General features: G+C 40.0%; 1 protein-coding gene across 1 annotated transcript in view; it reads left to right on the top strand.

Annotated features, from left to right (window-relative positions):
* The window catches only part of ofcc1 (orofacial cleft 1 candidate 1), a 569,853-nt gene that overhangs the window by 164,279 nt on the left and 379,695 nt on the right, over window positions 1-25,879 (top strand). The window contains exons 11-12 of the mRNA XM_059985698.1: window positions 10,884-11,115; window positions 14,302-14,352. Coding sequence (XP_059841681.1) covers window positions 10,884-11,115; window positions 14,302-14,352 — 283 coding nt within the window. The remainder of the gene's footprint in view (window positions 1-10,883; window positions 11,116-14,301; window positions 14,353-25,879) is intronic.

Below are 25,879 nucleotides of genomic sequence, written 5' to 3'. Positions count from 1 at the left end.
GGACTGTGTTGGTTGTTGATGCAAAACATCGCATTTCATCGCACGTATTTTGATGTATGTGTGACAAATAAAACTGATTTTATCTTTTGTGGCATTGTGTCAAGTAAACAAACTCTCAATATCAGCAAAACAAAAGAGCTAGTCATTGAGTTTTGAAAATGGGGTGGAGCATGCACCCTTGTACATTATGTCTGAGAGTTTCAGGTTTCTAGGTGTAAAGATCACTAGTAGCTTCTTTTGGTAGACAAGAAAGCATTCCAGGCTTTCAGCATGTCCCTAATGACTCTTACCCTTTTTAAAAAATGCAGCATAGTAAATATTCTATCTGGATACATTACAGGTAGGTATGACATTTGTCTGCCCAATACTGTAAGGAATTGCAGAGAGTTGTAAATGCAGCTCTAGTCCTGCACTTGCTGGACGTTAGATGAATTGGGAGGGGGAGATTTCTCACTGAAACCTATTAAATATTGAAAGGACTAGATAGAGTGGACATGGAAAAGATGTTTCTTATAGTGGGGGGAATCTAGGAACAGAGGACATAGCCTCAGACTAGAAGGATGTCCCTTTAGAATAGAGATGAGAAATTTCTTTAGCCAGAGGGTGGTGAATCTGTGGAATTCTTTGTCAGAGATGGCTGTGCAGGCCAAGTCTTGGGTATATTTAAAGTGGAGGCAAATAGGTTCTTGATTAGTAAGGGTCATAGAATCATAGAACATTATAGCACAGAAACAGGGTCTTCAGCCATCTAATCCATGCTAAACCTTTAATCTGCCTCATCCAATCAACCTGTGCCCAGATCATAGCCCTTCATATCCCTCTCATCCACATACCTATCCAAATTTTTCTTAAATGTTGAAGTCGACCCCACATTCACTGTTTACACTGGCAGTTTGTTTCACACTCTCAACATCCTCTGAGTGAAGAGGTTCACCTCATGTTCCTCTAAAACATTTCACCTTTTGCCCTTAATCCATGACCTCTGGTTTTAGTCCTACCCAACCTCAGTAGAAAGACGCTGTTTACATTTACCCTGTCTATACCCCTCATAATTTTAATTCCTCTATCAAGTCTCCCCTTAATCATCTATGTTCTAAGGAGTAGCTAGGTGACTGTTGGGAGAAATGGAAATGTGAATAGGCAGTTAGTGCAGAGCACCACTGTGGCCATTCTCTTCAATATTAAATATACCATGGGGAATGGCAGGGAGACCAGGTTAATAGCTCTGAGCCTGGGTCCGTGGTGCAAAAGGGAAAGAGGGAGAAGAGGGGAGTGGTAGTGATAGGGAACTCAATGGTCAGATGAGCAGAGAGGAGATCTGTGGATGTGAACAGGACACCTGGATAATATGTTGCCTCCCAGGTACCAGAGTCAGGGATGTTTCGGATCGTGTTCACAGCATTTTGGAGGGGGAAGGACAGCAGCCAGATGTCTTGGTACATATTGGTACCAAATACACAGGAAGAAAAAGCAATGAGGTCCTGAAGAGAAATTTTAGAAAGCTAGGCAAAAAGCTGAAAAGCAGAACCTCTAGGTTAGTAATTTCTGGATTGCTGCCTGTGCCATGCACCAGTGAGGGTAGAAACAGGATGATTTGGCAGATGAATGTGCGGCTGAGAAGCTGGTGCAGGGGGCAGAGCTTTGATCATTGGGATCTCTTCGAGGGGAGGTATGACCTGTATAAAAGTGATGGGTTGCAATGCACCTGAACTCTGGGGACCGATATTCTTGCGGGCAGGTTTTTAAGAGCTGTTGGGGAGGGTTTAAACTAATTTGGCAGGGGGGTGGGAACGGGAGTGAAGAGACTCAGGATAAGAAGGATGGTAAAAAAAGCAAAGATACTGTACAGTCAGACTGCCAGGAAGGGTGGGCAGATGATAGGACAAAATTGCAGCCAGCAGGGTGAGTATCAGTGCCTTAGGAATGCAGAATCAAAAGGCGTAGTGAAATACTCAAAGTGTTGTATCTCAATACACGGAGTATAAGAAATAAGATGGATAATTTTGTTGCACTATTACAGATTGTCAGGTATGATGTTGTGGCCATCACTGAATATGGCTGAAGGATGGTTATAGTTGGGAGCTGAATATCCAAGGTTACATGTGTATCTGAGGGATAGAAAGGTAGGCAGAGGGGGTGACATGACTCTGCTGGTAAAGACTGGCAATAATTAGTAGAAAGATGTGACATAGGATTGGAAAATGTTGAATCCTTGTGAGTTGAGTCAAGAAACTGCAAGGATAAAGGGACCCTGATGGCAGTTATATGCAGGTCTCCCAACAGTGGCTGGGATGTGAACCACAGATCACATTGGGAAATAGAAAAGGCCTGTCAAAAGGGCAAGGTTATGATAGTCATGGGAGATTTTGTCATATAGCTCGATTGGGAAAATCAGGTTGGAAAAGGACCTCAAGAGAATGAATTTGTTGAATGCCTACGAGAGGGCTTTTTAGAGCAGCTTGTCGTTGAGCCTACCAGGGGATCAGCTTTACTGGATTGGATGTTATGTAAGGAATCAGAGGTAATCAGGGAGCTTAGGGTAAAATAACCCTTAGGAGATAGTGATTATAATATGATTTGAGTTCAATTTGATAGGGAGAAAGTAAAGTCTGATGTGGCAGTATTTCATGGGAGTAAGGGAGATACAGTGGTATGAGAGGGGAGTTGGCTGAGGGAAGTTGGAAGGAGATGCTAGCAGAGATGACAGCAGAGCAGCAATGGTGTGAAAAATGAGAAAGTGTAGGATAGCTGTATTCCAAAAACAAAGAAATACTCAAATGGCCAAATAGTACAACCTTCGCTGACAAAAGTCAAAGCTAATGTAAAAACAAAAGAGAAGGCATACAACAAAGCAGAAATTAGCAGGAAGATAGAAGATTGGGCAGCTACAGAGAACAGCTAAAAAAATCATTAGGAGGGAAAAGATGAAATATGAAAGCAAGCTAGTAAACAATATCAAAGTGGATAGTAAAAGCTTTTTCAAGTATGTAAAAAAATAAAAGAGACATGAGAATGGATACAGGACTTTAGAAAATGAAGCCAGAGAAATAATAATGGGGAACGAGGTGATGGCAGATGAACTAAATGAGTATTTTGTATTGGTCTTCACTGTGGAAGACACCAGCAGTGTGCCAGATGTTGAAGGGTGTGAGGGAAGAGAAGTGAGCGCAGTTACTATTACAAGGACAAAGGTACTCTAAAAGCTGAAAGACCTAAGGGTACATAAGTCACCTGGACCAAAAGAACTGCACCCTAGTGTTCTGAAAGCGTTAACAGTAGAGATTTTGGAGGCATTAGTAATGATCTTTCAAAAATCATTGGACTCTGGCATGGTGCCAGAGGACTGGAAAATTGCAAATGTCACTCCACTCTTTAAGATCAAGATTAAGATAAAACTTTATTTATCCTGAAGAAAATTACTGTTTCAAGGTTGCTCAGTCAGAAATACATATTTTAAAATACAAAATGTAAGTATTGAGGTACGGAAAAGAATGCAGAATGTGCATTAATTAGAAAGTATTAGTGCAAAATACAGATGTGGAATGTAACCATGTACTGAAATACTGAAGGATGGGAAGTTGTAGAGCCTTATAGCCACAAGGAGAAATGTTCTCTTGTGACATTCAGCGGTGCTCCTCTGTTTGTCCGGTATGTCATAGTGAGAGGGATTGTGTAATGCTCCATATTGAGGCCATGATCACCCAGTGTCAGTTGCGGTGGCTGGGGCACATGATAAGGATGTCCCTATGTCGGCTACCCTGCATTGTGTTATATGGCCAGCTACCTCATGGTTGAACCTCAGCTGGAGGGTGGAAAAAGCGCTTTAAGGATCAGATGAAGAATACTTTAAGGAAGTGCAAGATCAGACCCGAGGACCTGGGGAATGTTGCTGCTGACCATAACACTTGGCGACAGCTATGTAGGGATGGGGTTCGTATTCTGGAGATGGAAAGAACAACCGGAAGACAGCAGAAGAGAGCCAAGAGAAATGCAGCCACGGTTGCCATCACTACTACCACTACCACATATACACGTCCCACCTGCAATAGAACTTGTGGGTCCAGGATAGGACTGTATAGTCATCAAAGATCTCACCGTTAAAGGAGTGGACATTGTCATTGGATTCCGATGGACAACCAAAGAAGAAGAATGCTCCATAGCTTCTGCAGCATCCTCCTCTCAGTCACAACCACCAGAGAATCCATTTCCACCCCCAGAACAGAGCCAGCCTTCCTGATAGACATGTTGATCTTCTTGGCACCAGCTGCTTTCACCCTGCTGCTCCAACATAGACTACAGCGTAGGGTAGAATGTTGGCCACCACTGAGTTGTAGGACATCTGCAGCATAGTACTGCAGACGTTGAATGAGGGGAGCCTCTTCAGGAAGTACAGTCAACTCTGTACCTTCTTGTACAGAGCCCCTGTATTTTTAGAAAAGAGGAAGACAGCAGAAAGGAAATTATAGACCAGTTAGCCCTACCTCAGTGGTTGTGAAGGTATTGCAGTCAGTTGTTAAGGGTGAGGTTATGGAGTACTTGGTGACACAGGACAAGATAGGACAAAGTTAACATGGTTTCCTTAAAGGAAAATCCTGCCTGATGAACCTGTTGGAATTCTTTGAGGTGAATACAAGTAGGATAGACAAAGGAAATGCAATGGATGTTGTATGTTTGGACTTTCAGAAGGCCTTGAAGTGGATTAAACTAATATGGCAGGGGGATGGCAACCAGTATGATAGAGCTGAGGATGAGCCGGCAGGCTTACAGGTAGATGAGGTCATATGAAATATGAATGTATGGAAGGACAAGCCGATGCTGAATACACCTGCAGACAGAGCAAAGAGTTAAGTTGTACCACAGAGGCAAAATTCATAAGGTTGAAGAATGCAGGACTGAAGGTGCTGCTTGTGAAGAACAGCTTGCGCTTGAGCCTACTCAGGGAAAGGCTGTCTTACATTGGGTATTGTGTCATAACCCAGACCTTATTAGGGAGCTTAACATAAGGGAACCCATAGGAGGCAGTGATCATATTATGATTGAATTCATACTGCAATTTGAGAGGGAGAAGCGTAAGTCGATGTGTCAGTATCACAATGGAATAAAGGAGATTACAAAGGCAAGAGAGAGGAGCTTGCCCAGGTGGATTGGAGGGGGATACTGCTAGAGATGATGGCAGAACAGAGGTGGCTGAAGTTTCTGGGAATAGTTTACAAGGTGCAGGGTAGATATGTCCCACAGAAGAAGTTCTCAAATGGCAGGATAGGCAACTGTGGGTGAAGTTAAGGACTGCATAAAAGCCAAGAAAAGGGCATATAAGGTAACAAAAGTGAGTAGGAAGTTGGATGATTGAGAAGCTTTTAAAATCCAACAAAAGGCAACTTAACGGCTATAAGAGGGGAAAAGATGAAACATGAGGGCAAACTAGCTGATAATATAAAGCAGGATACTAAAAGATTTTTCAGTTATACAAAGAATAAAAAGGAGTTGAGAGTTGATGTTGGACCACTGGAAAATGATGCTGGTGAGATAGTAATGGGAGACAATGAAATGGCAAATGAACTTAATAAGTTCTTTGCTTCTGTCTTTACTGTGGAAGATGCTAGCTGTATGCCAGAGGTCTATGAGTGTCAGGCAGCAGGAGTGAGTGTCATTACAAAGGAAAATGTGTTGGACAAACTGAAAGATCTTAAGGTGGATAAGTCTCCTGGACCGGATGAACTGTAACCTAAAGTCCTGAAAGAGTTTGCTGAAGAGATAATGGATGTATTGGTTATGCTCTTTCAAGAATCACTTGATTCTGGCATGGTTCTGGAGGACTGGATGATTGCAAATGTCACACCACTCTTTATGAAGGGAGGAAGTCAAAAGAAAGGAAATTGTAAGCCAGTTAGCCTAACCTTAGTGTTTAGGAAAGTGTTGGAGTCCATTATTAAGGAGAGGTTTCGGGGTACTTGGAGTCCAATGATAAAATTAGTCAAAGTCAGCATGTTTTTTGTAAAGCAAAGTCTTGCCTGACAAATCTGTTAGAATACTTCAAGGAAGAAATAAGCAGGACGAAGGAGAGGCAGTGGATGTCATTTACTTAGATTTTCAGAAGGCATTTGAAAAGGTGCCTCACATGAGGTCGCTTAACAAGATAAAATCCTATGGTGTTACAGGAAAGATGCTGGCATGGATAGAAGAATGGCTGATGGGCAGGAGGCAGCAATTAGGAAAAAGGAAGGCTTTTTCTGGTTGGGTGCCATTGACTAGTGGTGTTCCTCAGGGACCGCTACTTTTCACATTGTTTGTAAATGATTTAGATAGTGGAAGTGTTGGCTTTGTGAAAAAAGTTTGTGGATGATACAAAGATAGGTGGAGGAGCAGGTAGAGCTGAGGAAGCAATGCAATTGCAGCAGGATAGACAGATTGGAAGAATGGACAAAAGCATGGCAGATGGAATACAGTGTTGGGAAATGTATGATAATACATTTTGGTAAATGGAACAATAATCCAGTCTAATATCTGAATGGGGAGAAAATTCATATATTAGAGTTGCAAAGAGACTTAGTCCTTATCCAAGATTCCCGAAAGATTAATTCAGAGGTCGAATCTGTGGTAAAGAAGGCAAGTACAATGATGGCATTTATTTCAAGGGGAATAGAATATAAAAACAAGGAGATAATGCTGAGGCTTTATAAGACACTAGTCAGGCCACACTTGGAGTATTGTCAACAGTTTTGGGCCCCTGATCTCAGGAACAATATACTGTATTGTCATTGGGAGAGAGTCCAGTGGAGGATCACAATGATGATTCCAGGAATGAAGGGGTTAACATATGAAGAGCATTTAACAGCTTTAGGCCTGTACTTATTGAAAATTAGAAGAATGCAGAGGGATCTCATTGAAATCTACTGGATGTTGAAAGGACTACATAAGGTGGATGTGGAGAGGATGTTTCCTCTGCTGGGGGTATCCAGAACTAGAGGGCACAGCCTTAAAATTAAAGGGCAGCCTTTTAGGACAGAAGTAGGGAGGATTAGTTTTAGCCAGAGAGTGGTGAGTCTGTGAAATGCTCTACCACAGACTGTGGTAGATGCCAAGTCCGTGGGTATATTCCAAATGGAAGTTGATAGATTTCTGATTGGTCAGGACATCAAGGGCAGGTAAATGGCTTTGAAAGGGATCCGGGATCAGCCATGAAATGGTGGGGCAGACTCAATGGGCTGAATGGTCCAATTCTGCTCCTATGTCTTATGGCCTTTGACAAGGTGCCACACATGAGGCTGCTTACCAAATTAAAAGCCCCATGGTATTACAGGAAAGGTACTGGCATGGTTAGATCATTGGTTAATTGATAGGAGGCAGTGAGTGGGAATAAAAGGTTGGCTGCCACTGATTAGTGTTATTCTGCAGGGGTCCATGTTGGGACCACTTCTTTTTATGCTGTGTATTAATGATCTAAATGATGGAATACATGGCCTTGTTGCCAAGTTTGCAGATGGGATTAAGATTTGTGGAGGGGCAGGTAGAGTTGAGGAAACAGGTAAGCTGCAGAAGGACTTAGAGAGATTAGGAAAATAAGCAAGAGTGTGGCAAATGAAATACACTGTTGGAAAGTGTATGGTCATGCACTTTGGTAGTAGGAATAAATGTGCAGACTACTTTCTAAATGGGGAGAAAATCCGAAAATCTGAGTTTAAAGGGACTTGGGAGTCTTTGAGCAAAACACCCTAAAGGTTAACTTGCAGATTGAGTCAATGGTGAGGAAGGCAAATGCAATATTAACATTCATTTTAAGAGGTCTACAATACAACAGCAGGGATGTAATGCTGAGGCTTTATAAGACACTGGTGAGGCCTCACCTTGAGTATTGTGAACAGTTCTGGGCTGAAAAGATGTGCTGGCATTGGAAAGGGTTCAGAGGAGGTTCATACGGATGATTCCAGGAATGAAGGAGTTATTATATGAGGATCGTTTGATGGCTATGGGTCAGTACTTACTGGAATTTAGAAGGATGAGGAGAATCTTATTGAAATCTTGTTGAAAGGCCTGACAGAGTGGAAGTGGAAAGGATATTTCTCATGGTGGGGGAGTCTAGGATAAGAGGGCATAACCTCAAGATAGAGGAGCATCCATTTAAAACAGAGATGCGGAGAGATTTCTTTAGCCAGAAGGTGGTGAATTTGTGGAATTTGTTACCATCGGCAGCTCTGGAGGCCAGGTCGTTGGGTGTATTTAAGACAGTGATTGATAAGTTCTTGTTTGGACACAGCGTCAAAGGTTGCTCAGGATGTTCTACGAGGCTGTGGTGGCCAGTGCTATCATGTTTGCTGTTGTGTGCTGGGGCAGCAGGTTGAGGTTAGCAGACACCAACAGAATCAACAAACTCATTCGTAAGGCCAGTGATGTTGTGGGGGTGGAACTGGACTCTCTGATGGTGGTGTATGAAAAGAAGATGCTGTCCAAGTTGCATGCTATCTTGGACAATGACTCCCATCCACTCCATAATGTACTGGTTAGGCACAGGAGTACATTCAGCCAGAGACTCATTCCACCGAGATGCAACACTGAGCATCATAGGAAGTCATTCCTGCTGGTGGCCATCAAACTTTACAACCCCTCCCTTGGAGTGTCAGACACCCTGAACCAATAGGCTGGTCCTGGACTTATTTCCACTTGGCATGATTAACTTATTATTATTTAATTATTTATGGTTTTATATTTCTATATTTCTTCACTATTCTTGGTTGGTGCGGCTGTAACGAAACCCAATTTCCCTTGGGATCAATAAAGTATGTCTGTCTGTCTGTTATGGGGAGAAGGCTGGGGAGTGGGGCTGAGGAGGGGACAAAAAAGTTCAGGCATGATTGAATGGCAGAGCAGACTTGATCTGCCAAATGGCCTAATTCTGCTCCTATGTCTTATGGTCTTATAAAGTCCTAGCCTATTCAATCTTTCCCTATAAATTAGGCTCTCAAGTCCCGGCAACATCCTTTGTAATTTTTCTCTACTGTCTTTAAATCTTATTTACATTTTTCCTCTATGTAGGTACCCAAGACTGGACACAATACTCCAAATTAGACCTCAACAACATTTTATGTCATTTCAACATAATATCCCAACTCCTGTACTCAGTACATTGATTTACGAAGGCTAATGTGCCGAAGCTTTCTTTATGACTCTATCTATCTGTGAAGCCTTTTTCAAAGAATTAAGGATCTGTATTCCCAGATGCCTCAGTTCTACCACACCCCTCAGTGATCTACCACTCACCACGTCCCTATCCTCATTGGTCTTCCCAAAGTGCAACACTTTACGCTTGTCCGTATTAAATTCTATGGGTCATTTTTCCACCCATTTTTCCAGCTGGTCCAGATTCTGCTGCAAGTTTTAATAGTCTTCTTTGTTGCCCATACACCCTTAATCCTGTTGTCATCTGCAAATTTGCTGATGCAATTTACCACATAATTTTGTCCCTTTCTGTCCTTTTGCTCTTAATATATCTGTAGAAGCTCTCAGGTTTCTTCTTCACTTCTGCTAGAGCAACCTCATGTCTTCTTTTAGTCCTCTTGATTTCCTTTCCAAGTGTTCTCTTGCATGTCTTACACTCCTCAAATACCTCATTTGTTCTTGCCTGCCTATATCTGCTATGCACCTCCTTCGTTTTCTTAACCAGGGCCTCTTGAAAACCATGCTTCCCTAAATCTGTTATTCTTGCCTTTTATTCAGACAGGAACATACAAACACCGTACTGTCAAAATTTCAGTTTTGAAGGCCTCCCATTTACTAAGTGCACCTTTGCCGGGAAACAATCTATCCCAATTTACACTGGCCGGATCCTTCACCATTAAAATTGGTCTTCCTTCAAGCTAGAATGTCAACCTGAGGACCAGACCTAACATTTTCCATAATTACTTTGAAACTAATGGCGTAATGATCACTAGATGCAAACTTCTCCCCTACACAAACTTCTCTCACCAGCCCTGTCTCATTCCCTAATAGGAGATCTAGTTGGGACTTCTGTGTATTGATAAAGGAAAATTTACTGAACACATTTGACAAACTTTATCCCATCCAGCCCTTATGGAAAACTGCAGGATTCCAGACTGTATGATTCTACTACTGTCTTGACTCCTTAAATTTCATCTTATCCTTTATGTCATTGTCCTGTCTTTTAAGTGAATTTGTCTATTCATTCTGTCTTGGCCTCCAGTTCCAAAATGTATATCTAACATTTAAGATGCATTTGCAAGCAGTTATCACTGTCATGTGTTTCATTATTTATTTATGTATTGAGATTCAGCGTGCAGTAGGCCTTTCTGGCCCTTTGAGCCAACCACCCAGCTGTCCCCCAATTTAATGCTAGCCTAATTATGGGACAAATTACAATGATCGATTAGCTTACCAACCAGTGTGTCTTTGGACTGTGGGGGGGAAACTGGGTCACCCACCTGGTCACAGGGAGAATGTACAAACACCTTAAAGCAGTGGCAGGAATTGAACCCGGGTCACATATACTGTAAAGTGGCGTGATAACTGCTACGCTACTGTGACACCCTACTTTTATATTCAAATTCCCCTTCTGTAATGAATAAAGTAACTTAGCACTTTCAATGTCCTCATTTCTCATAGAATTGATCTCCGTAGATCTGGCTGATAATAGATTCCAGTGAAGTACTCTGGAGTTTGGAGGTTATAATTACAGCCTGACAAGCTTACAATAGCCAGTGCAGAACATGAAGACAGTTTAATGTATCAGGCACAGAAGTCTTTGACACATGTGTGTTTAATACTTTCTATAGCTGCTGCCATAGAAGTGCTACAATCTGAATATACTTGTAATATGGAAGGCCATCTATCTGCATTGACAAGTAATATTTTGATTTGGAACTCGTTCACAGATAATAAAGCTCCCCAGATCTCTTTTAGGACAGGAGCAATGTGCAGTAGAACTGCAGCTTCCTCCGCAACTGCTCACTTCCCATGAGGGCTCTCATTCCACAAAGCAGCTGGGGACCAGTGAGAACACAGTGGACCCTACCCATGAGCTGAAGGTTGTCTGGACCCAGCAGACTGAATTTAGAGATCTCCACCTGCTGCCTAAATGCTGCTGGCCTTCTGGTCAACCACAAGGTGAGTGACCTGAGTGACTGAATCAATGTGGGCACTGTAGCGGTTTCACACTGGTTTTCCATAATTGGAGCATGATGAGTTATTCATCGGGCTATTCTTTCCACCTCTCCAACAAATGATATCTTCGCCTTCACAGTTAGATTTGTTCCCTCTGAAACTCTTGCGTATAAGGATGGTTACTGAAAAGTACTGATAGGAAGTTACCTGGCATGGTAAAGTGTCCAGATAGTTCATAATGGCTAAATAATTATAACATATGATAATTTAATTCAAAAGACTTTGTTTGATATATCCTTACTATTAAAATGGTAATGTGGGACAATTTTCAAAGGATAGACTGAAGTAATAACTGCTTTGCTTTTTGGATAATCGTGACCTGGTTTATCGAATTATAGATAATCCTTTTATTGATCATTTTGTGAGAATGCACTTCAGCTGCAGTATTTAATTATAGTATTTTCTTGGAATTCTTGACTATCTTGTACACAGTATCTCATGTTCTTGTTAAGCAAAAAGATGAGCAGTTATGTAGTACCTGTCCATCTCAAAGCACATTATGCTTCCAGGTCTTTGATATGGGTCTTTGACCAAGGGACTTAGACATGAGTGTTACCTCTATACCTCTTTCCATGGATGTGGCATGAACTGTTGAGTATTTACAACATTTTGTTATTTTATTCAGAATTTCCAGCACCTGCACCTTTTTACAGTTTCACTTGAATCGCAATGAATTGAAGGAATGTAAGAAATGTATGGCAGATACTGTAATTTTCACACAACCTACTCCCAAAGCATGTAGCATAATAATGATCAAACAAACTTTCTTAATGCTTTATGTTGAGAAATCACTGTTGATCCAGATTCCATGAATAATTCCCAGTTCATTCTCACCATGAGTGGCTATTTATTTCCCAATCCACCTCTAATGTAGTACAGGCCCTTGGTTTAGCTTCTCATTATGGAAGGGGCGTCATGGTAGCATAGTGGTTAGCACAACACTTTACAGTCCCAACAACCCAGGTTCAATATCTGCCGCTGCCTGTAAGGAGTTTGTATGTTCTCTTGTGACTGAATGGATTTCCTCCAGGTTCTCCAGTCTCCTCACATAGATTGATCATTGTAAATTGTCAAAGGATTAGGCTAGGATTAAATCGGGGGATTGCTGGGCAGCACGGCTTGAGGACCGGAAGGGCCTATTCCATGCTGTAAATTAAGCGTAGTTGCTTGGTGAAGGGCCTCAAACTATCCTTTAAGGTGAGGTAACACTTCACCTGTGGGTCTTTTGGGGTCAACTACTGTATCCAGTGCTCCTGGTGTGGCCTCCCATATATCAGTGAGACACAACATAGATTGGAAGACCACCTTGCTGAGCACCTACGTTCCATCTGCCAGAAAAAGCAGGATCACCAAATAGCCAACCATTTCAATTGTACTTCCCATTCCCATTCCGATATGTCAGTCTCCTCTACTGCCACAATGAGGCCACACTCAGGCTGGAGCAGCAACACCTTATATTTCATGATGGCATGAAAATCAATTCCTCGAACTTCTGTAATTGCACTGACCCCTTCACCATTCCCTATTCCTGTTTCCCTCTCTCGTCTTATCTCCTTACCTGCCCATCACCCCCCTCTAGTGTTCCTCCTCCTTCCCTTGTTTCCATGGTCTTTTACCCTCTCCGATCAGATTTCCCCCTTCTCCAGCCCTTTATCTCTTTCACCAATCAACTTCCCAGCACTTTACTTCACTCCCCTTCCTCCCTCCCAATTTCACCTGTCACCTGCCACTGTGTACTTTTTCCTTCGCTCCCTCCACCTTCTTATTCTGATTTCTCTGCTTTCTTTCTAATCGTGATGAAGGGTCTCGGTCCAAACCGTTAACTGTTTACTCTTTTCCATAGATGCTGCCTGGCCTGCAGAGTTCCTCCAGCATTTTGTGTGAGTTGCAGTGGATGGGGTACATTTAGGTTTACTGAAGCTCTTTGGTAAGATTCCACATAAAAGATTATTAAACAAAATTAGAGCACGAATATTGTGAGTAGTGTACTGGTACACATTTCTGGCTTTATAAACCGATGGAGGTTGGAGATGGTTCAGGTGTGACAGTCTAGCTGGCTCACTCTTGTTCCTATTTCTTAACTCTTGTGTTTCAAAGTCCACTAATCTATCAGTGCCAGCCTAGATTTCTGTGCTCAAGCATCCATATCACGGCTTGAACCCCATGATCTTCTAACTCAAAACAAAAACTGTTACCGAGTAATATTATGATCACAAAGAGAAAATTGGACTCGTTGGATATGTGTATTGCATCTATTTTTACAATCGAAGGAAAAGATAAATAAAATCTGCAGTGCAAGGAAATATAAAACCAGTGAAATGGAAAACGTTTATTGGGTTAAACAAAAGCAGCAAGAGAAAGTAATGGGATAAGTTAGGCAGATCTCCAGAAGCTACATCATCAATTGTTCATTTCCTTCTCTCAGGCACTGCCTAACCTGCTGAGTTCCTTTAGCACCTGATTGATTGTATCGGTATGCAGGAAATGGAAGAAATATTAGACACTCTCTGGATTTAGGAATTGTACAATTTAGGTGGAAAATTGCAAATGTCAATCCATTATTTAAGGAAAGGAATTGAACAGAAGACATATTTTCAAAAGAGAATTTCATATTAGTTTGAATTACTCAGTGGATAAAGCACTTTATCTAGATTTCTGAAGAGTATGCATGTTTGATTCAGTGAGTGGAATTCTGTTTTGTGAAGATTGGTTGCAGCGGAATGAATGTTTTCAGATGGGCTGCCCCAAGACTGTTGGGAAGTTTCCTCAAGAGAGACTATGAGCAGGAAGTGTGAGCCCATATAATGGGAGGTAAACTTTGGCATAGATTACAATTGTAGGGAAGGAACAGAGCATAGTGGTAATGGGTGAATCTTCCAACTGACGCATGGTGACATGTGTTATTCTATCTGTAATGCAGCCTTAACATCGAGCCAAGAGCCCTGGAGGAAGAATTATAGCTATAGTCACAAATTTACTGAAAATAATTGGACATCATGGTTTACATTTATGGGCAAATCTAAGGACATATGTAAACTCACCCATTCTGGATCTGAGAAGAACAAATCAAATGATTCCAGTAATTATGTAAGTGTAGGGTGTTATTGAAATTTGGTGTTCTTCTTTCAGGATCCTCTCAGCAGATGTTGGTCACGAAGACCCATGCTTTACTTGTTCAAGGTGGGCACCTGGATAAATATCCTGCTTACTGAGTATATAATATTTTGATTAAAGGCCTAATGCATGTCTTCTCTCATGACTTCTAAATCCATGAAATCAGTCTTTTGCACGGTTGGTGAATTGAGAACTAGAGGGCATAGGTTTAATGTGAAAGGAGAGGGATTTAATAGGAACTTGAGGGGCAACTTGTTTTACATGGAGGGTTGAATGGAATGAGCTGTGAGCTGAAGTGGCTAAGAGGTGCATTAACAACTTTTAAAAGACATTCGGGCAGGTATATGGTTAAGAAATGTTTAGAAGTTTATTGGCCAGATGTGGGCAAAGGGAACTAGTTTAGATGGGCACTTGGTCAGAATGGACCATTTGGGCCAAAGGGCCTAGTTCAGTGCTGGATAACCCTTCGGCTCAATGACCCAGACAGCTCTCTCACTAATTGTTGGCAGTAGACAAAACAGCCCAACACTCAGTCCCAGGTGAGGTTTCTAAATTCTGGGTTGAATCAGCAAACAAACTCTCGAGTCCTTGGAGAGCACGAGGCCTTTGTGAGGTAAACATAAGCTATTTCTGATAATTGACTAATATTATGGATAAATTTAATGATATTGCTTCCATTTTCCCTACCAAATTATCTTCTCTTGCAGATGTTTTTTAACTAAATGTACCGGCCTGAATGGGAAATGAAAATGTTAATCATGGTAATTGAATTATTTTGTTGTTGCTCGTTCTGGATTACTGGGTTTAAAAAAAAAGATTAATTTGATTAGATGGCTTTGCAGTGCTTGCTAATTGATGGTTGGTAGCTTTTCCCATGAATTGTCAATGGAAATGTTTTTTTACTTGGGTCATTGGGATGTTCATGCCATTGAGCATGGTTAATGTACTAGATAGTTATCTGAAGTAGTCATAATATAGCCTGATTTTTATGTGTTATTCTTCTGTAATGCCGTACAGAAGCGTTAAGTACAAGGCTTTTCAGTTCATAGATAGACATTCACGGCTGTTGAGATAAATGCAGTTGTCTTAGTTGCAAGTTTTTGATGATTGTTGTGCATTTGGAAGAAAGTAAATATAACATTGTCACTATAAAAGCCTTGTAATTTGCTCAAACACAAATGAACCAATGTCAATATTCTCTGTGAGGCCTGCATCCCCTGATAAATTACAATGGCTAAACCAATTACTTGCATGCCCAATACCAGACTCCAAATAAAATCACTTTGTTCTGAGCTGTTCCTTTGAAAAAGGTGATCAGGCAGAGAGGGAGAGATTGATTCAGGGCTATGCTAAGTCTCCCTGAACATCTCTGACTCACAAAAATCCCAATGACCATTCAAGGTGGATGTGGAATATTTGGGATGGTGTGGATAATCTCGAGGTCAACCATCAAGAACACATAGAGGAAATGATACACCATCTCTCGAACTACCCACTTCCCTGTCCCTTTGGCAAATCTCCTACCCCAATCTGTGGCAGCGACACTGGTACTCATATTTCAGAATCCATCAAAGTAGAGTGAACATAATCATTCTCAATCCCAAGGAGCAACATTTGAGAATGAGTGGCTACTTGAAACTAGTCATTTAATAAATTCCATCGATGTCCCTATATTTGCTGTAGACAGGTGCCAGGCCATGGTTGTTTCCACTATGGATAGATCTCACTACTTACTCTTTATCTAACATCATTGAGTGCTCCACTGACAACATCTTGAAGTTTACTATTGACCATGAAATCAATCGGACCAGTCACTTGACCTCTGCTCTGTCCTTGTGGCTACAACAACCCTCATGACTGTTGTTTGCTTCAGTTGTTTGAATGACTTGTATTTTTTTCTTTCTCTTGAGCATCAAGAGTTGGTCTTTTATTTTTATTCTTTTTCTTTATATTAGATTATTTCAGGTTTCTTGCTTTGTGGCTACCCGTGAGCAAACAAATCTCAAGGTTGTATAATTCATACATTCTTAGATGATAAATGTACTTGAAATGAAATGAAGATTATGTCAAGAGATGGGGTATCTTGCAGTGAGTGACTCACCTTCTGACACTCTTTCCACCATCTCCAAGACACTTGAAATACTCTCCACTTCCATGGATGGGCAGAACTTCAACAATACTCAAGAGCTTGATACCACTAAGGCAAAGCAGCCCGTGATTGTCACCTCATCAAACATACTAAACATTTATTCCATTCACCAGCAGCACACAAAGTCTGCAGTGTATACGATCCACAATACGCACTGCTGCTGCTTGCTTGAGCCATTCCAAATGCTCCTTTTGAACACATGATCCCAACCACCAAGAAGGACAAGTGCATCTGTAAACATCAGTAGCTACAGATTACCTGTCATGACTTGGAAGTATATTGGTATTCCTTCTCTGTTACATGTGATAACATAATTCTGAATCTGAATCTGAATTCTCTACCCAACATTATTTTAGGAGCATCTTATTAAGAAGGAGTGTGGATATTCAAGAATGTTGCTCACCATCACCTTTGTAAGAGCATTTGTGGTTGAGCAACAGTAACTGTCCATGCAAGAGTGATTGGAGAATGGTTCAAGTAACTACTGTATTAGGATTTTCTACCATTTTCTGGTTTTGTATTGGTAGCAAAGCATTGTAAAATTCCAATGAACCTGGGTGTGTCCTGCACAAATTTTCCAACAAATAAATCAAATGCCCATGAAATTTCACTGGAATATGAAAGGCAGCTTGGTGCCTAACTGAGACTTTTATCTGTATCAGGTTGGTGTTGAATCACAAGAGAGGGAATTTGTTGAATGTCTGTGAGGTGGCTTTTTAGAGCTGCTTGTGCTTAAGCCTACTTGGGGAAAGGCTATCTTAGACTGGGTTTTGTGTAATAACCCAGATCTTATTAGGGAGCTTAATGTAAAGGAACCCTTAGGAGGCAGTGATCATAATGTGATTGAATTCATACTGTAATTTGTGAGGGAGAAGCATTTCACATAAGTCAGTATCGCAATGGAATAAAGGGAATTACAGAGGCATGAGAGAAGAGTTTGCCCAGCTGGACTGGAGGAGGATAGGAGCAGGGATGACGGCAGAGCAGAGCTAGCTAAATTTTTTGGGAATAGTTCACAAGGTGAAGGAAAATTGTGCCACACAGAAGAAGTTCTCAAATGACAGGAGAATGCAACCTGTGGCTAACAAGGGAAGTTAAAGCTGAATAATAGCCAAGGAAAGGGCACATAAGGTAGCAAAGGTGAGTGAGAAGCTTTTAAAATCCAATAAAAAGCAACTAAAAAAAGCTGTAAGAAGGAAAAAGATAAAATATGAGGGCAAACTAGCTAATAATATAAAGCAGGGTACTAAACATTTTTTCACTTATATATAGAGTAAAAGGGAGGTGAGAGTTAATATTGGACCACTGGAAAATGATGCTGGTCAGATAGAGGAATGGCTGACAGGAAGGAGGCAGTGTGGGGATAAAGGGGGCCTTTTCTGGTTGGCCTTTTCTAGTGGTGTTCCTCAGGGGTCAGTATTGGGACCACTACTTTTCACATTGTCAGTGATTTAGATAGTAAAATTGATGCCTTTGTGGCAAAGTTTGCAGATGATATGAAGATAGGTGGAAGGGTAGGTAGTGCTGAGGAAGCAATGCGATTGCAGCAAGAGTTAGACATAATGGCAGAATAGGCAAAAAGGTGGCAAGTGGATTACAGTGTTTGAAAAATGTATGATAATGCATTTTGATAAAAGGGACAACGGTACAGACTATTATCTAAATGAGGAGAAGGTTTAAACATCAGAGTGTAAAAGGACTTAGGAATCCTTGTGCAGACTCTCAGGAAGTTAATTTTAGGGTTGAGTCTGTGGTAAAGAAGGCAAATACAATGCTGCAATAGAATATAAAAGCAAGGAGATAATGTTGAAGCTTTATAAGACACGATTCAGGCCACACTTGGAGTATTGTCAACAGTTTTGGGCCCCTGATCTCAGAAAGGATGTGTTGTCATTGGAGAGAGTCCAGAGAGGTTCACAAGGATGATTCTGGGCACGAAGGGGTTAATATATGCGGAGCATTTGGCAGTTTCAGTAGAAGTTAGAAGAATGCATGGGGATCTCATTGAAACCAACTGAATGCTGAAAGGACTAGATAAGGTGACTGTGGAAAACATGTTTCTTATGGTGGCGTTATCCAGAACTAGAGGGTATAGCCTCAAAATTGAGGGCAACCTTTTAGAACAGAGGATTTTTTTTAAGCTGGAGAGTAGTGAATCTAGGGAATGCTCTGCCATAGACTGCAGTGGTGGCCAAGCCTGTGGGTGTATTTAAGGCTGAAGTTGATAGTTTCCTGATCAGTCAGGGCATCAATGGATATAGTGAGAAGGCAGGTGTATGGGGTTGAGTGGGATCTGGGATCAGCCCTGATGGAATGGCGGAACAGACTCAATGGTTTGAGTGGGCTAATATGTCTTAAGTTTTGTGTCCTATCACTTGGTAGGCTGAAGAAAGGTTAGCAAGCAGGCAATAATTTTCATGACCCCAACACATCTGAAAGCCATTGGAGTAGGTAATAAAGTGAAAACTCTCTGATGCACCACACATAGTTGCTAGTTTTCAGAATAGCAAGCTCCCATGAGTCGCAAGGGCATATTAATTAGTCTATTTTAGCAGTGTTAACTTTACAGAATAAGTTTTGGCTGGGAGATTAGTGATGACACCTCTGTTGTTAAAGATAGAACAGGTTTGTTTGATGTCCTATTCAAAGGATAGCAGCTCTGGCTATGCCTCACATCCTTAGTACTGCTTTGGATCACGAGGTTAAGCGCTTGTGTCTGGAGTGGAACTCAAGCCTTTAATTTTCTGTTCATAAACAGAATCACAGCTGACATGAATAACCCTACCAACATCCCAAGAAGCATGTGATTTTTTGTAGAGTGAAAGGTTAACATGGATATTCAGCTATCGCATATTGAAAGAAAAACTTATGCACTTGAATTTTTTTTATTTAATTGATGTTGGTTAGCACACAAACATTGGATTAGTTCTTGTTTAAATTTTTTTTTAAGTGCTGTAATGCAAAGAAATACCTCAAGTTCCTAGTTGCCAAATTGATCTCTGGTGAGAGATAAATATTTTCCAGCCTCTTAGGAGACAAATGAACTCTTGCAATATTATGTGATGCAGCCAGAGAAAATAGTGGGATACATGGAGTTATAAAAATGTGATAACCATTATTGGATTACATTGTAATTGTTGTATTTGTGATGGGTTGCAAGGGAAATCTAAAATTACTGCTAGAGTACAGCTGTGCCACAGAACTTAAAGTTTTTTTAAACTCAGGACCTTTCCCAGATTAAAGCTCTTGGTGAACAGACTAGCAGTCATTTATATTAATGTGTAAGTCCACTTAGGGATCATTATGCTGCCTCTGAGGTTCAGAGGTCTATGCTAACTTGAGTAAGATCCCATTAAGATATCAACAAGGAGCCTATGATGTGTGTGGTCATTTGACATGAATATTACTTACATCCTCATCTATTGCAGTGAGGTTACCAAGTTGCTTCTGGCGGTTGGCTTTTATTCTCGAAGGACAGTTTTTCATCTTGCAGTGGAACACTTTTGTGGATCTTAAATGTAATACATTTTTAAACATGTGGTCTGAAGATATATGGAATCCTTTGATTAATTTCTTAGCAAATTATTTGAAGAAAATTATTTGAGCTGAGGTGAATTGCTTTTGTGTCCAAAATGCCTCCTTCCAATCTTTACTAGGGGAAGTCTCCTGTCTCATAGGCACAGTCATCTTGAGGATTTCACTGGTTACCGTACAGGCAGGAACAATAGAAATGGTCTTATATTTCAGAGAAATCCATCTTCAAAGCAATCAAAGTAGAAGGTGATGTTAAAGAAAAGTTTACCAATATTTTCAGTGTCAGTTTGTGATACGTCTTGCAATCTTGAAAATTCAGATGAAGAATTTTTTTCACCTTGGTGGTCTTATCAGTCATTAAAATACTTTCTTTGCAGCACTGCTTGTTAAGTATATATTTTTTCAGCTATATCCTCTTTTAGCAAGTATTACAATTAACACGGATTCCCTTGTTTTTATTAAATAATATTTGTGTTTGCGCTACCCTAGGTTATCTATGGGAAAACAATTCGAACATATTGTGTACATACAATTCGAACAAATCCTAACTGATTTATTGTGTGTACTGTAGTGGAGGTAAAGAGGATGTTCATCCCATCATCCCAGTGCCAGCCCTTTGAAGACTATCAAATATTATCTTGCTTTTTCATTACAGCCCCCCAAATTTTTCCATTCAAGTGTATATGACTTGACAAGTAACAACATTCCATAGTTTATTTGTATTCTATCCAGATACTTCTCTATATAAGGCTTATATAATGTGCTAGCATAGAAAAGACTTGTTCAATGCAGTTAGACTTTTTTTTACCTGAACACAATTAAGTTCCTCAGTCATCATGTTTTTCTTAACTGATGAGTTTGGAATTTGTACAGTTAAATTTGAATTTGCACTCATTTGCACTTTGAAGTAGGTTGTACAGCAATCTACTTTATGGGACTTGTATATTTAATTTTGTTACTCTATAATATGTGTGTTAGAAGTTTAAATTTATCACTACATGCGCCAGAGTGATGTATGGGAAATAGTAGACCAGTCTGCTCAGGGCCTCCTAACCTGGGGTCCACGGACACCTTGCTTAATGATATTGGTCCAAGGCATAAAATAGGTTGGGACCACCTGAGTCAGCTATCTGTTTACAGAGGTGGTATAAGATGAGTTGGATTATCCTATTTAAAGGTAGATTAGTACCTGACCAGGGGAAGATTTCCATTAATGATCTTGCGGACTCTTCTGAGCATCTTGCAAAGTTCCTGGAGAAGGGCTTGGCAGTCTCGTCCAGCCTATTACTGATAAACTTTGTCTGCTTACATTTGCACAGGGCCACATGGAATCAAACCCATGTGCTGCAGAGTGCTGTTGACAGCAGCAAAAAAGACATTGAAGATTACTGTCTCACATTATCAAATACATAGGTACAAAGCATGATATGTTTAAATAAGCAATTAAACATTGGAGTTGTATTAAAGTCAAGGAATGGTACAATAAAATAAACAAGCAGATTAACAATTTTAAAGTTCTCAGAAGAGTAAAGGAATGCTTAGTTTGCTTCCATGAATAGCTGAGTTATGATGAGTTTTAGTTGTGCTGCATCTTGAGAAATTGTAAGCTCAAACATAGGTTACGTTGCCTTCTTGCACGTAGATACAGACTGTACTAATAGGAGTCTTTCTCAAAGGAGCTCCGTTTAACATCTCCCACTATAAAATGCAAATATATGCAACAATGTACTGAATAAAATCTCCTCTCAGTGCCAAAGGAAGCAAATGGATTGATTTATATCCTGCAGTTAAATCTGATCCTTGTGCAAAAAGGAAAAATTATTTTTGTGTTTAAACAACTTTGAAAGTTTTCAAAGGTAACTTCAAGCATCATTTGCTGATATATATGGCATGTAGCTTTAACCTACTAGAACAGTAAAACTTCATAACTAAATACAGCCACTCTAATTATAAATTGAATTTGACAGGCATGTTATATTATAACCTGGCCCATTTTAAAATGATATTGGCTGACAACCCCATACAGCTTTTAGAGCACAAGAACATGTGGAAAAAATTGTTCTTTTACATTTCGCAGCTTGTCACTTCCTCTCCGGGGCAACCTTTGACCCTCCCAAAGAGATCCTATCACCCACAAGGGAAGTATTCCCACTGGTGTAAAGGAAGTGGAGAGAGATTTTCATGTTGTGTGTGAGAGAGGGAGAGACGCAAAACAAGCACAAAGAGAAAGTGAAATGGTAAAAGGAAAAGATATTAAAATACCTCCATCAGGTTGGACATCTGACTTTATTTTGATGTCATAGGTATCACCACATACCTTTGGATACCAAATGAATTGTCATTAAATTAGCATTGTTTTCTTTTTGGTGAGTAGGAGCTGCGACAAGGAATGTTTTGAAAAAGTGATGTGAATTTAAGCTTTTAAGGCATAGCTAACTATTTGGTGGACCTTCGATGTAATCATAAAACCATATTGCATAGAAATAGGCTCTTCAGCCTAGCACAATCAAGTGCAGTCATCTTATACCAACAAATAATTCTCAATAGCATTATTCTAAATGTTAACAAAGCTAAGGCTACAGAAACTGAGTTTCATGTCTGCTGTTGGTTTAACCAATTGCATTAAATGAATAATTTCATCCCTGTTAAGGGAGAGTTTGGCCAGATGTTTGCAGATATCGTACAGATCACCTTCTGCAGCACATAATTTAGTATTATTGCAGCAAGCCATTTATTATAAAGGCATGCATCAATTTACAGTTTAAAAAGTCTTCCTTTGTAATTCAAGTTATGAAGAAATTATCCAACAGAAAATTCTCCCTAATCATCACTGTCAATTCTTGGCAGGAGAATGTTCCTGATGTGTGAATCTTATGCCTTATTCAGCTAACAGGATTTAAAATGTTGCCTCTCTGCATTGGCCTTTACAGAGCACTCATTGTCAAATATTTCACTATATCATTTTAAGAGGATTCAAGAGGATTGCAGTTAAATACTTCTTCCAGTTATTCATGCCCCCCCCCCCCGTAACAATTGACTATTTAAGGGTTTGATTCATTTCTTTGGAATTGTAAATTGTTTGAGAAACTAGCATGCATTATTCCAGTTTTTGCATAAAGTAACAGTTATGGTTAGTGAGCTTGTTTTGATTAAAGTGTGATTTTGGTAATCAGTTTTCCAGTCTGGCTTTGATTGCAATGTTAACTCTGTTGCCTGACCTGCTGAGCATTTCCTGGTCTAACTTTAGTAATATTGGAGGCTACTTCCATGTTAAGGTAATTCAATTATGGAAATTTACCCTCACAGAATTTGTAAAACAATGCCCAAATATTTGCGAAATAGTATATAATTTGATCCCTCAGAACTTATGTGAAACAAAGTGTAAATAAATAAATACACAAAATTTATCTTTCTTCAACTTGTTTTTCTTGACATATGCATTACAGAAAATCGCAATACAGCTTGTTTTAAAACATAGAATATGGAACGTAGAACATTACAGCACATACAAACCATTTGGCCCACAATGTTGTTCTGACTATTTAGCCTACTCTGAAATTAATCTAACCCTTCCCTCCTACATAGCCTTCTTCTTAGGAAAGCTTCCTGAAATGAGAGACCACCTTAGTTAGCTGTCACAGTATATGAGTGTTGCTAGCAACACCAGCATTTATTGACCACTCCTTACTGCCTTGGAACTTCAGAGGCAGTTAAGGGCAAATCTTATTGGTGAGTCTGGACCCACCCATGGATCAGATAGGCTAAGGAGAGGGGATTTCTTTCCCAGTTTGACATGATTGAACCAGAAGTGTTATTTCAATAATTCAGTGTTTAATGTAACAATGTTTTTAATGCAAATTTATTTAATTACTTGAATTTATATTCTCCAGTTATGACAATAGGATTCAACTCACTTTTCTGACTAGTGGGACAAAACTCTGACTGCATAACTTAACTGCCACGTTTCTATTCCCAGATCGCAACAGGTGTTAAACACATTTTATTCCATTCTTGAAGAAAATTTTGTTAGCTTAAACAACATGGAAGTGAACTCCTTCAGCCCTTGTGGACCTTTTTGGCCAGCTACACTAATCCTATTTTCAGGCATTAAGACTGTATCTTTTGTTCCTTATCCATTTATGCACACGGATTGGAAAGGTTTAGAAGGACGTGGGTAATTGGGAATAACTTAGATGGACATCTTGGTTAGCAGGGATGGGTTAGGCCAAAGGGCCTGTTTCCATGCTGTATTACTCTATAACTATTTAACTGTAAGTTTAACCACTTGTCTGCTGGAATGTTCCAATGCAGCAAAATTCCATTGTAAGTTTGGGTGCTGAAGAAAATCCAAGTCAACAATTTACTGTTGATATATGGGCTAGCTATGTAGAAATAATTGTTGATGATAGATTTATTATTCTGGTTTGCACTCATTTGTCATGCAAAGAGGGTACTTTGTCTGAAACGTGAATTGGTCGTTAGGTTTGGTTTTACAATTTTTTTTCCCGAATGCAACTACCTCCAGCTGCCTGAGGAAGGGTTGTTGCTAGTCCTGTTGAGTTTGGTCCAACTAACCAGTCTCTGTGGGTGAGCTGTTGCAGTGGATGTCAGCATGCTATTTGTCCTTCAAGTATCTCTCTTCCTCTTATTTGAGAAGCTTAATGAATACTGACCATGGCTGGGACTTTGTGTTCATTCTTTCCCTTTAGATCTTGGCTCATCAAAAGCAATGGTTCAGTCCATGGAGGAGGTCTATACATTTCATAAGTATATGCACTCTTCATTTAACATGTGCATTACAGGGAAACTTTTAAATTCGTTTCAAGAAATAAAGGCATAGATCATATAGACGATGAGAATCTTTTCTTTTGTTTCTAAGGTTGAAAATTCAAATATTAGTGAACATACATTTAAGGTGAGAGGAGGAAAGTCTAATAGAGATGTGCATTTCATTTTATTACACGCTGAATGGGCTGCTGAAGTTGTGGTGGAACCAGATGTGATAGTGGCATTTTAGAGGCTTTTAGATGGGCACATAAAGTGCATGGAATGCAGGGATATGGATCATGTACAAGCTGAAGAGGTTTAGTTTAATTTGGCAACATGGGCCAAAAGGGCTGTTCTGTTTTATATTTGATCTGTGTTCAGTAAATAATTCTGTAGAAGTGCATAGAATCAGGCCATTGAGCCCAAATCATGCATGCCATTATCTCTGCTCCAAATGAGTTTCCCCATTCTGTCCAAATGGCTCTCAATATCTCTTTATTCATTATCTCTACTCATAAGCTGAACTAATTACCTTTCAAAAATAAATTTGCTTTAACAGTTTCCTATGGAGTTCATGTTCTTTATTCTGAATATTCTTGGACCAAAGTATTTTTCCCAGTTATATTTTTTTCCATTAGGTGTTGTCAACCTATGAACCTTATTTTTATTTACATATTTTTGATGTTCGCCACTTCCACAAGTTTACAGTTTTAAATAATTTCTTTGCTTCTCTGGAAAAAGGGCAGTATCTGTTCAATCTGGAACCCTGCAGAGCATTAGATATTCAGGATCATGGTCCTTAAATATTACGCCCACCTTGAGTTCTCCATAAATTCATCTTGCACTCGAACCTGCTTAAGTGCTTTCAGCATTTCAGGTTTTCAACTCCAACTTTTACAGCACTTTTGCTTTTTGGCTAAACTTCGTACATGAAGCTCACCATTTTATTGGCAATTTGCAAATTGAGGAATTTGGGGAATAAAAACCTCCATTGGTTGCATGTACTAAATCTGTTTAATTGTGCTTGTGCACAGCTTGTAGTGAAGTCAAGGGGGCCATATTTTGGAAATGAAAGTACAAATGCAGAAGCTGCATCAGATTATGCATTTAACAGCTCTTGGTGCAGTAGAAGAGATCATGCAG

The sequence above is a fragment of the Hypanus sabinus genome, chromosome 1, assembly GCF_030144855.1.
Source record: "Hypanus sabinus isolate sHypSab1 chromosome 1, sHypSab1.hap1, whole genome shotgun sequence".
Lineage (NCBI taxonomy): Eukaryota > Metazoa > Chordata > Chondrichthyes > Myliobatiformes > Dasyatidae > Hypanus > Hypanus sabinus.
The sequence above is the reverse complement of the archived record's forward strand: the minus strand, read 5'-3'. Positions and strand labels throughout refer to the sequence as shown.